General features: G+C 35.7%; 1 protein-coding gene across 1 annotated transcript in view; it reads left to right on the top strand.

Moving 5' to 3' along the window:
- Positions 1-15,074, top strand: part of LOC144450839 (uncharacterized) — a 29,814-nt gene extending 14,740 nt beyond the window's left edge. Inside the window, exons 2-3 of the mRNA XM_078141578.1 lie at positions 11,353-11,588; positions 14,379-15,074. Of these exons, the coding sequence (XP_077997704.1) occupies positions 11,353-11,588; positions 14,379-14,522 (380 nt within the window). The 3' untranslated portion in view covers positions 14,523-15,074. The remainder of the gene's footprint in view (positions 1-11,352; positions 11,589-14,378) is intronic.
- Positions 15,075-16,066: the final 992 nt, after the last annotated feature.

A 16,066-nucleotide genomic window follows, 5' to 3' on the forward strand; every position in this document is an offset into this window, starting at 1 on the left:
ATGGAATTAGTGGATAACATCTAAACACTCCTTTTTAGTCGCACAATGAATCATTCTACCTCAGGAATATCTTTAAACTGTTGGAGAATAATATAATTATACCTCCTCAAGCATAATTTATGACAATTTAGGAAATTTAATGCTGATTTGGAACGTCTTGACTCATAACGTAAACACCGTATAACCAGTGACGTCGATATTGGTTGTCGTGGCGTAGAACGACCAGGGTATACAAACAATATTTTCTGTTCTAAGACAAAAACTTGGCTTGTATATTTAAATGCGTATTATATTAATTTTCAGAGTTTCAGATTTCGGATCGGATATTACCAAGCTAAGACAAAAACTTGGCTTGCAAACTGATCGTATACTGTTTTATTATAGTAACGTTTGCAATTTTTCAGATTTCAGATATAAATTTATTTCCAAGTCTACTGGCCTGAATAATAAAGTAGAATAATTTGTCTTCTGAAAGGGAAAGAGGACGCGACGTTTAAGAACTCCCACTGCTTTCTTGTCACGTCACATTCGAAAGTAACAGGATGTTTTCAAGGGCACTAAGGCTAAATAAATAAATAGTGTGTTTCCGATAACTCAACCGACCCTAGTTTAAGCCACTGACCCTAAACATTAACATTTTACATGCAAAAAGGTAACAATTATGACATTTTACTTCTATTTCCTGAAGATTTTCTCGCCAAGGTATCTTTGATTATTTAAAAAATCGCATTCCAGAGACAAACTATGTCTTTTCAGCGTATAAGAACACAGACTGTATATTGTGTTTGTCTACTTCTGAATCACATAATTGTCTTCATTTACTTCTTTCATTCTTCACTATTGTGACCAACGAGTATCATATCTTTGGGTATAAGTAATTTAAAAAAAAAAACAATGTAAAATTGAATAAAACCCCGACCTACCTACCCTATTTTCTGAGGTCATGTTATCGCAAACAAAAACATTTTTTATGCTTGCCAAATTAATGAAATGGTCGTTGATACGTGAGTCAACATCAACTGGCTATTGTCAGCAACAAAGAGAATAGTGAGTGAGCTTTGACCGAGAAAAATATTTTCTTGAAGATGAATAGGAGTGAAGAGATTTCCTTCATGAATACACGGTTTGGTTTGCAAGCACACCCATTGGTAATTATATATATATATTGTATGGAAACTGGTACTTCGGTTACACTTATGTAATCGAATACAATAATGGCGATAACATCCCGGGGGTCTAGAATTTGGTATATTTTAATAACTTGTTTGTGATTAATAGTCATGAATGTATAGTGAGTACAGCTATAAAGGCATAAATACCAACATATCGCACACGTTCAGTAAAATTGTCTCTATTCAGAGTTTCCTCTCTTTAATATTTTGTGAACGTTCACTAATTTTCTATGCACGATCTTGATTCTAGTAGGACTTAGAAAAGACAAACACGTGATGAATCATAGAGGTAGTCTAATCAAATGTAGGCAGTTGATTTTGAAGTTGGCCGATTAGAAAATAAACTGGTGACTAACTAATATACATTGTTCCGATATAATACCTTACCATCGTGCTTCCAAAATAAATCAGCAATCTTTTATTTTCCGAATTTTACCACAAACAAGAGAAATGATTTCTTGTCAGTTATTTTACTAAAAGTAAAAGTGTTCTCCAAATTTTGAATTGCTATGTGGAAGTTTGCTTCTGGATCTCTAAAATAATATAAGAAATTTGGGGTCTACCGTTTGCTTACAAGGAAATCAACAAATAATATCTTTTATTTTCCCGGTAACACTGTGCAGTATTTGGCGGCCATATTGGATTCTAAAATGTCTTAATTTTGGTAACATTTGAGCTCTATCTCAGGAATGTATACGGTGATCCTTGTTCAACTTGATTTTAACTGAGAATGTAATGGGTGTTTTTTGAACAAATCATCCCCACCGGCTTATTTCCGAAGTGCATTTCACAGTATTCAGCGCGTCTAATATGGCTTATATACTATTTGACTTCCTGATGCAAATATGTGAAGGGACCTATAATTTTTGGTCTCAATGTAACTTAATATATTTGTGTTTTCCTGAACAAAATAACAACATAAGTATAAGATTGTTTACTTGCAAAGCAATACTACATTAACACGTTACAATATCATCATATATATTTGTCGCTAGGGCACTGGAAGTTAATACGTCATCTTATTTGACCATTCAGGTTTCTAATCGTCACCTCATCTTTTAGGAATGCCAAATATGATAGTTTATTTCACTGAGATATTAAAATAATGAACATACAAATATATGCCAGGTGATTTTACTTTAGGCAAAAGCAATACAAGCTTGGAACATGCCAAAAAAATGTTTGGTTCCAGTAACCCGACCCAACCTAGTTTTTACTGCCACTCTAATCTTATTTTTGGATAATATTGAAAAATCGAAAAATTTGCGACGTCGGGCGAGAAAGTGAGATGTGAAGACGTTATTGCCTCGTGTGATCAAAACAACATGGTGGAATACAGCGTACCACGTGCACATGATGTCTTCTGTGTATAGTACAGAAAGTGCAATTATATGGATTAGAAATCTGTGTTGAACTTTGTAAATATGAAGAGAACATTTGAACAGATTCTCGAAGATAAAAAAAGAGGAAATTAAAAAAATCCTACCTAACCACCCCATTTTGAAATTGGGCGTATTCGGAACCCTACAATTATTTTGGCCTGACAAGTAAACTAAATTATATCATGCACATGCCTAGTTATTGTATTTGAACAGAAAATATGGAATATATACCCTGGTCGTTCTAATTCAGGCTAGGACAACCCTTGTCAATGTCACTGGTTTTGCAGTGCTCGGAATATAAGTGAAAACACCTCGAATTGCCACTATTTTTCCCAATTTATTCACAAATTATGCTTGAGGGGGTATAATAATTATTATATTATTCCCCAAAGTTGTTCCTCATTTAGTCGTGACCTTGGGTTTTATCACTACTCGTCTAATATAAGACTCGTAGTGACAATGCCTCTTAGGTTACTTTTGGCTGAACGACGAAAAATGTTGGCGAGTAATTATCTAATTACCGTACAATGTAATGCTACCTGGTGTAAAGAACATTGGAATTAAAAGTGGGGGGATTTTAGCTCCGAATGAAATGTGATTTCCGAAACGTCACCTTTTATTTGTACTTTCTTTTGGACATATTATTTCACCACGTTTGGGAGCGCAATAGTCGTAACCTTAATCCATGTACCTAATAACTTATATAGTTTGTCGATATCGACCGCTTTCATTTTCGCAAATTAGACCGAGTCTAACTTCTTAGGGGTGGTAGCATGTTATATACATCTTTGTTGAAATGCCTAATGGCGTTATTTCCTATGGAGTAACATGATAGCCAATAAATTTTCATCCGTTGCTAAAATCTCTCATTAATCAAGATGCCAAGCAGAAACAAGATCTCATCAACTTTGTGTCTCAAATTGGAATCTTCCACCAAATCCAGAGCTGTATGTGTACTTTAAAGTCGCATGTACAGGGGTAATGACTCTTGAAATGAGTTAATTCACCGCAAACGACACAGTTGACCTGTACATTTGTGGGATTGAATAATTGCCAACCGATGTTACCAGAGTTGTTTAGTGGAGACTTTATCCATTTACATATTGCCTGTGATAATCTTAACGCAGATTTCAGTCAATATGGCTATAAGAAATTGAAAAGAATAAAATCTCCTACGACGACGGCAAGTCTACTACCGGGAAATTAACACAGCTAATGTTGTTGATATAAGCTAACAACATACCTTGTTCTTATTACACTCACAGAAGGGTGGTGTCTGAACAAGTTTTCGTCAACCAAGTAGCCGCACATTCAACCTCATTCAGATTGGTTATATTCATATAACTACCTTATAAGACACGTGACCGTGTAATCACACTGAACAACTATGTAAATAATACGTTTTGTTGTTCGTTTTATTTGTTGTATTTTTCTACATGTATTGTGGACCTTTATGTAATGTAATTGCATTTAAGAATCTTGCAAGTAGACATTTATGTATGTCAGACCTCAAGTAAATAGATAAATGGATGGACAGACAGACAGACAGACAGACAGACAGACAGACAGACAGACAGACAGACAGACGGATGAAGTTTTAGTTTGTGCTTGCCTTTAGCTAACCTGATTATCATGTAGTCAGTCACTAGCACTCAATCGGCGAGTTAGCAAGATAGCCAGTCAGTCAGTCAGTCATGAGTCAGTCGGCCTGTCAGCCAGCCAGCCAACCAAGTTCTTAGGTCAGTCAGTCAGACAGCCATACAGATGTGATAATAAATTACAGAGTTACCATGATATTGCACTCAGTCAAGCATACATTCATCTAACCGTTAATAATCGATAAATCGATTAATTGCACTATACCAACCTATGAATAAAAATGTGTAGACAGTTGAAAAAAACCCACCGGGAATAAACGCTAGGCGTAAAAAATTGTTTGGTTCAGGTTACCAGAACCAAGCGCCGACCCTAAACTTTTTCTTACGCATTCGAGAAAAAATAATAAAATGGCGAAAATTGTCTCGCAAGAAATAGTAGATGCGGAAACAGACATCAGACAATATAAAAACTGTTCTTCCAATCTGCAATGGTTGTACTTCTGGTGAGAAGAAACCAATAACATAGAGACCATACAACGGAAAACATAACTACCTGAATTATACACCCACATACAGAAAAAAATATACAAAAAAAAATAAAATAAAAATCTACCTACCCAACCTATTCTAAAATTGAGCGTAATCGGAACCACACGATTTTTTTTATTAGACCTTGCGTATGCGCATGCACTAAGATTTTTGTACAATAGCAGACAAATCACCTATTGTATCAAGTTGCCATGCTGGAATCTATACAGTGGATTTGCTCTAATGTCTATGTTTATAAGAAACTGACCAGGAACACGGATGATTGACGTGACACATTGTCAGTTGTATTAATTTATTAGTCGGTCACAATAGAAGCTTAAGGTCAGAGTTAGCCATCAATTAAAAACACCCAAGGTTTATTTTTCAATCAAAAACTACAATCATCTTGATTACACGGAAGTATATGACCCCATAGACCATGTATCTCATACATTGTACATGCGAAGTCAACATAACTGGAATAGCTAATGTAATTGTAGTATTGATCAGACGTTTGATAGTTACTGAAACACTTAGGAGTGCGCATTGATGACGGATGAGACGACTCGTGCAGTATCTTGACCTTGAATTTGTCTGATTCAATTACAGAAATGTCATTACATGATTTCTACAATCACATGATGTATATGGAAAACAACGGAAAACATAACTCCCTGAACTAGACACTCACACTGACAAAGAAATTTACCTACACCATGCACCTATTCTAAAATTGAACGTAATCGGAACCACAGAGGCCTTATCAGTAACAGGAGTTTTGTTTTGTGGAGTATCCGCTTATTTTCAGATGATCCAGAAACATCGATTTGCTGATTTGCTGAGGTCAAACTGATGATTATGTAATTCTCAACAATATTGTCTAAATATTAAAAGAGCAAAATATGTTTGACAAGCGAAAGCTCTCGCTACATTTTCCGACCCACGTTTCCCGCGTGCCAAAATGACAAAACAAACCGAGAAAGAACAACAACATGATGCCATTCATCCGATACTCATAGGAATCAATAACAGGGAATAGCCGTAACCTGATGTACCTCTTTACGACTGTATTAACAACGTTGTAATCTATAATACCACTTTACGACAATATTAACTACGTTGTAATTTACAATACCACTTTACGGCAGTACTAACTACGTTGTAATTTAAAATACCACTTTACGTCAATACTTACTTTACGAGAGTGACAACATTCCATAGGTTGGTGCAATTCAGGTAAAATAAAGAAGCTTACAGTTACAAACGATATCCGGGAATTTTCAATTCTCAACTGTGTGTTATTTTAGGTCGTGTGTGTTAAATAAAATTTCTTTTCAATCTCTTCGGTGTGATCAATAGTGAGAAAATGTGTAAATATTAGTTGGATCTTCTGACAATTATCCTTGTTGGCTCACCGTAAACAGAACTGAGGAATAATAGATTCAATATTAACCTTTTGGATGTCAATGTGTAATTGTAAATATATAGGATGGGTAATACTATGGCTGTTCTAAATTGGGAGAGGTCGAGGTAACAGCAAACCATCACGCCATCAGGAAAATGGCTATTCCAGATGGATGGAGAGAAATACTATTCCAGATGGAAGGAGGGAATACTATTCGAAATGGATGGACGAAACTACTATTTGGGATGGAGGGAGGAAGATGCCATTCCAGGCGGAGGGAGAGTAACTATTCCAGATGGATTGAGACAAAACTTCCCGATGGTGGGAAGTATATGCTATTTCAAATGGAGAGGAAAATGCTATTCCTGATGGCTGGAGAAAAATACTTTTCGAAATGGGGAGCTGGGAATATATTCGAGATGAAGGAGGAAATGCTATTCCAGGTGTAGTGGATACCATTTCAGATGGAGGGACGAAAATACCATTTAAGATGGAGGGGGAATGCTATTCCACTCGTCCAGATGGAGGGATAGAAATACTTTTCCAGGAGGAGGGAAATATCATTCTATAGAAGGCACGCATTCAATCCGTTTACGTTATGCTCTTTGGCTACGTGTCTGATTTCTAGCCGCATAAATTACGTAAAGGTGGCATTAGTTTGTTAATAGTTTCATCACACATGAACGTTTTTCTTAAGTGGATGACATCATTAGATGCATGGATGTCTAAGGTTATACAATCTCAACTTACTATGTGCCTCGGAAACAAACAACCCAAACGTTTGCTGTTACTTTGTTAAAATAAACTCAAACCTAATCTCAGTTAAAATTAAAGAAATACATCAGTGGTGATCATCATTCAAGTTTTGTATATAGAGGGCAAAAAAGGATAAAATTAAACCATTTTATAATTTGAGATGACCGCTGAATATTGTTTTAGCTGTGAAGGAAAATAAAAGATTTACGATTTTCGTATAAACACCCTCCCCCAATTCATTTGAATACTTCAAATTAGCGCAAACGGCTTTGTAGCAGTACTGTAGTGTTCAGGGAATCATAGATATAATTTCCAGAGGTTCGATTAGGATGATATTAGTTTGTCTTAACGTGATTCATACTCATCCTTGTTGCTATTCTTACACGAGATACTATTGATGTTGCTACTGGCTTAGTCTTGTCGCTAGGCATATACACATTTTTTGTCCATCTTTATCTACTTTCCCATCCAGCCCTGTAATTACCTAAACGGTGCTATATACGCCACCATTTCACTGTTGCTATTGTTGCTTCACGTTTGAGTCAATGTTTTGAATGTTTAATCCTCTTTTCTAGCCATCCCATTTGTTATCCATGAAATATAAACCATCACCTGGTTGTTGCTATGAGCGTCGCCGTGCTGCTATGCATACACGTGTTCATTGTTTTAATGTTTATCCACTTGCTTATATCCCTGTTTTTACCTCTGTAATGTATACAGTGATTTTGTGTGTTGTTATGGGCGTGTTTCTGTTTCTAGGCGTACACGCATTCATTTGATAAATGTCCACTCTCTTCTCTGTCCACGACTGTGGTTACATTTGCAATGTACACCATCATTTGGACTGTTACTATGGGTGTGGTCTTGTTTTAGGCACATTAACATACATTTTTGAATGTGTATCCATGCCACTTACTTACCCATCCCTGTTAGCCATATACACAGTCATTTGACTGTTGCTGGTCATGGCTCAATATGTCTTGTACAACATCTGCAGATTGACACCTCTAGAAACATCCCATCAAATGCCCAGTCCTATCTATCCATCTAATACTTTTCGACAACATGTAATTGTCTGATCAAAAATAAAGTGCGCTGCTACAAATATAATTTTAGCTCATTTCTAGCTGTAATTGAGGCCTAGCCGTGTGGGTATCATATCTTGTACTCCCTCATGTCGATTTGTCAATAACAAGATAAGGAAGCAAGAATGCCTATTCACATCTTATACATTGAACATTCTATACATGGATTTCTCATTTTAAAGCCTAAGAGCAAAAGGCTTCTACTGTAACAGATATTGTTTGACTATTTGAGATATCTTGTTTCTTTCTTTTTTGATATTTGAGATAGCTTATTTCATGACCAGGACAGCAAATGTTCACATACATCAATTATGATTAGCCACGATTACTACACTGCTCATGTACTGGCGTAAAACAATTCAGAGCCATAAAAACCACTCGGATAATCTATTTTCATCTTTAGAGGCCCCAGAACTACTAAAATCGCATTGTCTCGTGAGAATGTCATACAATTTTGATACATTTGTGTTTCTCCTCAACGATTTCTATCGTAAAATCATGCCATTTTACATCAATCATATCACAATATCCTGTAGGTATATCGCAGAAAACAATAGATTACTGTAGATAAGAAGAAAAAGTACATGCATTTGTTTGTCTGTCTATAGAGCTTTTCCACCTTTCGTAAAAGAAACCATATAATTTACGTCATACACAATAATAGAATGTTACCTTGTGCTATGGAGTCGAGTCAAAGATTTGTGACTTTGTATCTTGGGAAATACTTTACCTTATGCTAAGGAGTCTAAGATTTGTGACTCTGTATCTTGGGAAATACTTTACCTTATGCTAAGGAGTCTAATCATAAAATATCAAGCGCGCTGCGTCTTGGTTACAAAGTCAACCTATGACTTTGCGTGGGATGTTTTCAGTCATTATGTACACTCATTTCTGTACTAGACTATAACATATTGGTACATTTTACCGAGACTTATTTACGTTCTCCAAACTTTATAACACTGCCAATAAGACAAAACATCCATCCCCTGGACTCCAATTGGTTATATTTTTACAATTCATCATGATTAAGAGAGGAAAGAAAATTCTAGCCAATATCATGTAAAATTTACAAAGTAAGACTGAGATTGATTTTGTCTTAAACTTTGAACTTTATATATCACTAAATATGTCAAGATGTTCTGCCGGTCTTACGTTAGTTAAATATTGTACATTAAGACTTAATACTCTGCTACTAATATTACATCGAGCACTGTTCTCTCCAGTGACACCCTTATGCACACACACAAATATATATATATATATATATATATATATATATATATATATATATATATATATATATATATAAGACAGTGCTCTATACCGCAGTGGCAGAGCGTAATATATATATATATATATATATATATATATATATATATATATATATATATATATATATATACTAGAGCAGTTACACTATGTTTCATGCTGTTGCGATCATCAGACGTACAATGATCGCAACATCGTAAAACAGTGTAAAGGCTCCTGTGTATCTTACGTGATACTGTGTTATTTATACTGCTCTATATGTATTGAGAACTTTTTACTCTAGTATAGACATATTATATATACTGAGTTTACACACACACACACACACACACACACACACACATATATATATATATATATATATATATATATATATATATATATATATATATATATATATATATATATATATATATATATATATATATATTACAAATGAAAACTGAATGGTCTGAACAAAACTCAACTCAAAGGGTTTCCAAAACTTCTATCTTTAGACCTGTTGGCATCTAGTATCATTAGGTCCCATTCAATGTTTATGAATGACGAGCTGATGAATTCGTTCAGTAAATACTAACTAGCATTTGGTACTTAATCTAACATGCAAATCATGTCTCTAAAAGCTATTAAACCTATCCAAAGAAAATCCTTACAAGTCCCAAAACATTTAGATTTATAGTTGAGTTCTTATTTGCACGTCTTTAAGCCAAATAATTAATACATTTAGCAGTACGACTGACGTGTGCTATGAATATTGTACACTACGTTAAACGAATATATTATCATTACGTCCCTATAGATGACTTATACTAATACAAGATATTGTATTTGTATTTGCAAAGATCTATTGTTGCATATCTGTAAACATTATCAAGGGCATAATCAAGAAATGAAGAATATTGAAACAGAATTTCCAGTAAATGTGTAGTTGTTGTTGGTGTTGTTGTTGTTGTTGTTGTTGTTGTTGTTGTTGTTGTTGTTGTTGTTGTTGTTGTTGTTTACCTTATTATACCCTCTTAGGTATAGTTGAGTAATAGAGTTCTTTGCTTCCAGTATCAAATAAGTACTGAAGAGGAGGATATTTTCTTTGCATAATCAGTCAACATGCGAGGTGTTATTATTCTTTCTATGTGACAGCTTGGTGACCTGCCAGTAAATTGTATTTTGTTTGGATGTGAATCATAGTATACAGAGGTTTCATCAAACCTTTCAGGCTATCCTGTTCGATCACGAGTTTTGAGAATCCAGAAAACATCAGATATCCAATTTGTACATAATTGAAGGTTAGAGACCTATGATTCAAAAACACCAACATGTTAATTGGTTTGTGGAGTTATTCGGTTGATTTTTTTCTAGTCTTTCTGTTGAACGATGATCACAATACCTTGCCTTTGGTCTTTTGTCAATTAACTTGTGATACCTTTTTCAGGTCAAGGTTATGATATAACAAACAAATGACGAACTTTTAATCCACGACGCACACGATTTCGCAGACATCTAGAATTCATACAGAAACCATAACCATCTTGTAATTCGTACTTGTGCAATTTTCTCTGTTTGATATTGAGGTATTATATTACATTATCAATTCGTTGGATGCTGAACAACATTAAAAATATGAACAGTTAACTTTTAAGTTAAATCTGTTTTTGGAGGAAAAAATCAAATAACCCAGAAATAAGTATTGATTATTTCACGTTACGTTTTACCAACATTGCTTAGGCCTAAAAAAATAATTGTTTGGTTCCGGTTACCCGCCCCTACCTAGCTTTTCACTGCCGACCCTAAACTTTTTTTACGTATTCGACAGAATAATTATAAAATCGCAAAATTGTTTAAGCCTCACGAGAAATATTGGATGCGGAAACGGACATTTACTTAAGAAGATAAAATTAAACTTTACTTCCAATCTGTAACGGCTGTACATCTTATAGGAAGAAGTGAACCACAGAATGACCATTTTGAAAACAATGGAAACCTGAACTAGACACTCACACAGAAAATAAAATGAATAAAAAAAATCTAACTGCTCCACCTATTCTGAAATTGAGTGTAATCGGAAGCAGACAATTTTTTTTATTAAGCCTTAGCCGTAAATTCTGCACACGCAATTTAAATACACTGTTTTAACCATATCATACATTGATACCTTTACAGATTCAAGCCCGTCACATTCACCAACCTATATAAGCTCATCGGCGCCATCATCGCCAACCTACTCTTATCGAAGTCCACACTATACGTCACATCCGGAACACCATGGTAGCAGGTCACGGCTATACTCGGCGGGAAACAAAGAACCCAAGGAGCACAACCCAAGAGAATTATACGGACTCCAAGGGAAGAGCTCCAGCTCAGGAAGTCTACTCAAAGACTTGGAACGAACGAGAAGGGTACTGCTCATTCGATATTCATGTATTTGTTACGCCATTTTGTTTTACTGTGGCACCTGTTCTCATGTTGTATTTAGCATTCATCTAAACAAGGGAATTATGTATAAGTTTATGCACTTATTAATCTTATTTGTAGTGAGTGCAGTGGTACTTTATATTTAACATTTACCGGTAGTGATGTCGGCAAATTTCACTTACAGCGTGAAATCTAGAGCAATAGATTATGTTCAAAGTCGTGTCACATGTCCATAACATAAATGAGTGTTCAACTGACATGACATCGTGTAACAGGTTTTGTCAAGGAAGGTCGCACAACGTGGGGTCTTTCCTCACTCAGGAAACTCTGGACATAAAAGAATCACAGTTTATTAGATTATTATGATTTCAAATTTAAATAAAATTCATTAAACACATTATACTAAGGTAAATTCTAGCATAAAATACCCTCCCACACTATGATAGACTAATCATTATGATAGACTATGCCCGTTGGTGTAAGCTAAGAGGTCATCATTAATATTCCCGTTCAATATTTTATGTTTGTGTAGTTTTTCGTTTTCGATGACACCAATTCCTAAAAGTGCCCGTAGCTAGCCTTACGACTGTCATCCACATAATCTGTTGAGGTTTAATGGAAATTGAAATTTGTTGAACATAGTTGTTTTTTGATAATTTATTTAAATGTTATTTCTTGGAATAGAGAGTATGTATACGAGCAATATAACGTAGGGAACTGATACATTCCAGTGGGACGTTACCTGCATTTGCTGGTTAGTCTGTCGCATCATGACACAGACAATTGTACCCCACGAAAGCCCAAGTTGAACGCGTCAGAACAAATGCTACATATGCTACGTGAAATGTACCATGGTAGTTCTACTACGTCACGATAACTCGCATCTACGTCATTAATTGTGCGGTGCTCGAAATATGAATTAAAACTCGCCATTATTTTTCCCTGATCTATGCTTGCGAAGGTATAATTATATCATTCATTAATATTCCTGTTCAGTCATCCAGGAAATACTCATGACCTAAGGATATACACTATACGAAAAGTCAAATTTACCCACCTTTACCCAACCTGTGACCCACCTAATCACCATCTCTGTCCAGGGGTAGTACGAGACACAATACCACTTTTGACTGTCTACAGCCCCCAGGTGAGAGATCACCAGGGTAAGTTAAGTCAAAGGTGGAACTTCGTCTCATACTCACCACATTTACACATCCTCTGCCCAGGATTTACCCCGATGGAAATACATGGTCAAATGTGACTTTTGGTATAGTGCGATTGTATGCTATTCTGTTCGTCTTTCGTTTAAAGTTATAATGATAAAGCAACTTAGGACACTCACCTTCTCTTTCGCTGAACGAAGAAAAATGTCTGGGAATAATATGAAATGATTGCAAACCTATGAACATGATGCTCTCGAGTTGAAATCATTATTGGTGGAGACTTGATTCTTGGATTATATGCTATTGTCTTCTATTGTCTTCTTGACGTACTTAATTCCGTGTTTCTCATCGTACCACCTTAACAATGATGGGTCGGTCGGTCACTTAAAGTTAAAAATTAAAAATATGCATGAGTAGATTCTGGTGAAACTTTCAATTTATAATTATACTTTAACACTCTGAATGACTTAAAATGAACTTTGAACAATTTGTTTATTGAACTCCTCATATTACACCAATGAACGATAAGTTGCGCTCGGATACGTGTTCATGGGGTCGCCATCCTACAACAAGTGATACTACTTTATTTATAATCCTGTCGTAGAGGGCGTTAATTTTTCATTAGGTCTCCAGATTGAAGAAACGTAGGGTCATGAGAAACAAAGCCCTGAGTAAGGCCTTCCTTACATAACCTCAGCAAAATCAATCTATCGTCTGCTGTGATGCATGTCACGTTCGAGTACGATTGTTAATCTTGTTCGTATAGATATTTGCATCTGTCCTTGATTGGTGTAGCTTATTACAGTGAATTTCATAATACCGACCGTGCAGCTTTTCTGTTTCATACAACCCACACAGAAACCAACAAGAAACTGTATATGCCACACTTCAATAGCAAGATCGGGGGTTTTTTTTGCTACATTCAGAAATAAACCATTCATGTATTGCAACTCCATGCAGACATTTGGGCGCCAAAGTTTTTCTTAGTATCAAACACCCGATGAAGGGCGCGTAAAATGTCCTTTGCGGTGTTCGTTTAAATTTGATGTTTCTGTGCTGGCATGAATAGTTCATTTCACTTATAGACAAAATGTAACAAGAAACTGTACTCATTCAATCTTGCTATCTTGTAGACTTTTGTTTCACTGACCTGTTTCTTATTGGTTTCTGCGTGGTTGCATCAAACAGAATAGCTGCACGGTATTGTGAAATTCGGTGTAGTTGTATTTCGATTTGACCAATCGTTTGGCTTGTATGCTTTTATACGAATAATTAACAGTAAATTGTAGAACTTACCTGGACAGATATGGATTAGTCTTGATTGTTGAGATCGTCCTCGTCTGTAAATAGACTTGTCTACAATAACCATTGTAATGTTTAAAAAAAGTTATGAGGAAATGAGTCAGACGCTAGCTATTGCGTGCTTACTTTTTTCCTTCAATATATCACATCTCAAAATGCATTGTACAGTGTCAGTCACTTACCTTGAGTAGCAAGTGTAAAGTTAGCTTACCATATACCTACCATAACTAATCTGTATATGATTCACATTACTCCATAAACATACCGTGGATTTTTTTTTTCGTTAACAGTTATCTTTCTCTTCATCAGCTACAAAGGGAACGAGGAGAGAAGCTTGGAAAAGTCGAGGACCAAACTTTAGAGATGAGAAACACAGCCTCAGTGTTTTCAAGAACTACAAAAGCTTTGGAGAAGAAACATCGGGAAAAAGCCAAGTCGTGGTGGCCTTTTTGATATTAATGAAGACATGAAGGTGTGACTTGACTAACTGAAAATTTGAAATCTATGAAATCTATAAAATCTTCCAATACTATCTTTTAGCCTGGAAAATAATGTGTACAAGGCTGACACACGTTCGTTGCTTTATTGTTGGAAATCAACCCTTAGAAGTATTATCTCATCGCGCCCTCAACGTCAGAAATAAAAGATTTCGTCCGTAGTGTATTGGTTGACGTAGGTGGCGCAATAGGCCTGCATCGTTCCATTGACTAGATAGTATGAAATAACGCTCGGTGCTTTTTTTTTTAGCACAACTGAACTGATAAGGTTCAATAGTGCTAAAGGCATGGCAAAGTGTCTGTCTGTCTGTGTGTGTGTGTGTGTGTGTGTGTGAACAACTTAAAGTCAAAAACCACCGGACAGATTGCCATGACTTTTGGTTGGCATATTACCTTTGGTGTCAAGGAAAATTGTTCAAATCAAAATGATCCTACCACCGGTGTGTGATTTGGGGGAAAATGTGATTTTTGGTAATAAAAAAGCCTTTCTTCATAATATGATGATCCCATCAGTGATATGCAAATTAGGTTTTAAAATGTGTCCTAAAAATGTGTCTTTTTTGTAAAAAAATAAAACACATACTTCCAAAACTACAGAGTAGATTAGGCTGAAATTTGGTTGGAACGTTCTTCATGGTGTTTATATTTAGAATTGTTCATGACATTATGATCTCAACAGTGATAGGCACATTAGGGCTAAAAATGTGTCTTTTTGTCAAAAACATATAGTTTCAAAACTGGGAGGGGTTGGCAAGTTACTGAAGATTCCAAAAGTGTATACAAATATGCGTAGCAACAAGACCATGTCCATAGCAACAGCCAAATACAGTTGTGCTACAATGCCATTGGCGCTAGTTTTTCGACTTACGTGACACGTTATACTCAGGGGTGAGGATAGGGTATCAACTGTAGATCAAAGCTTATATATCTTAGTCTGAACTGCCTGCTGACAAGGAAACTTTCATGTTTAAATTTTGAGACTGGAAAGAGGCAGGCCGCAGCGCTAGGCGCCTACGCGTTTCAGACTTCTGAACGTGTGCAGTGTTCACCTAAATATCTATTTGTGGAAAATTGTACGTCATGGTTGTATCAAATTTAACGAGTAAAGTATTTGACACATGCTCGTCTGTTACAACTTAACCCATTCCCCAGTGAGAAAAAGTAACATTTTTATTGGCGTGAGGAGGGGAAGGGCTTTGTTTAAAAAACATTCTCGGTGGGGCAACAATGTGAATGTACGCCGTATCATAGTGCTTTAACCAGAAATTCAAAACTCGCAGATCAATACACAACTTTATGAAATAGCAAAGCTTTCAAAAGAAAGTGTTTTAAACCATGCAAACTTTTACGCACATTAACCATGACATTGATTTCCTTTTTCCGTAATGTTACAAACAACTGCCATACTCTATCGGAGGGCTTTCATTCGATCAGGTGAATATATAGAAGAATCACGGTAAACTATATGTTGTATAACTTGTGATGGAGTTGATTCGTCCT

This window comes from Glandiceps talaboti, chromosome 20 (assembly GCF_964340395.1).
Source record: "Glandiceps talaboti chromosome 20, keGlaTala1.1, whole genome shotgun sequence".
Lineage (NCBI taxonomy): Eukaryota > Metazoa > Hemichordata > Enteropneusta > Spengelidae > Glandiceps > Glandiceps talaboti.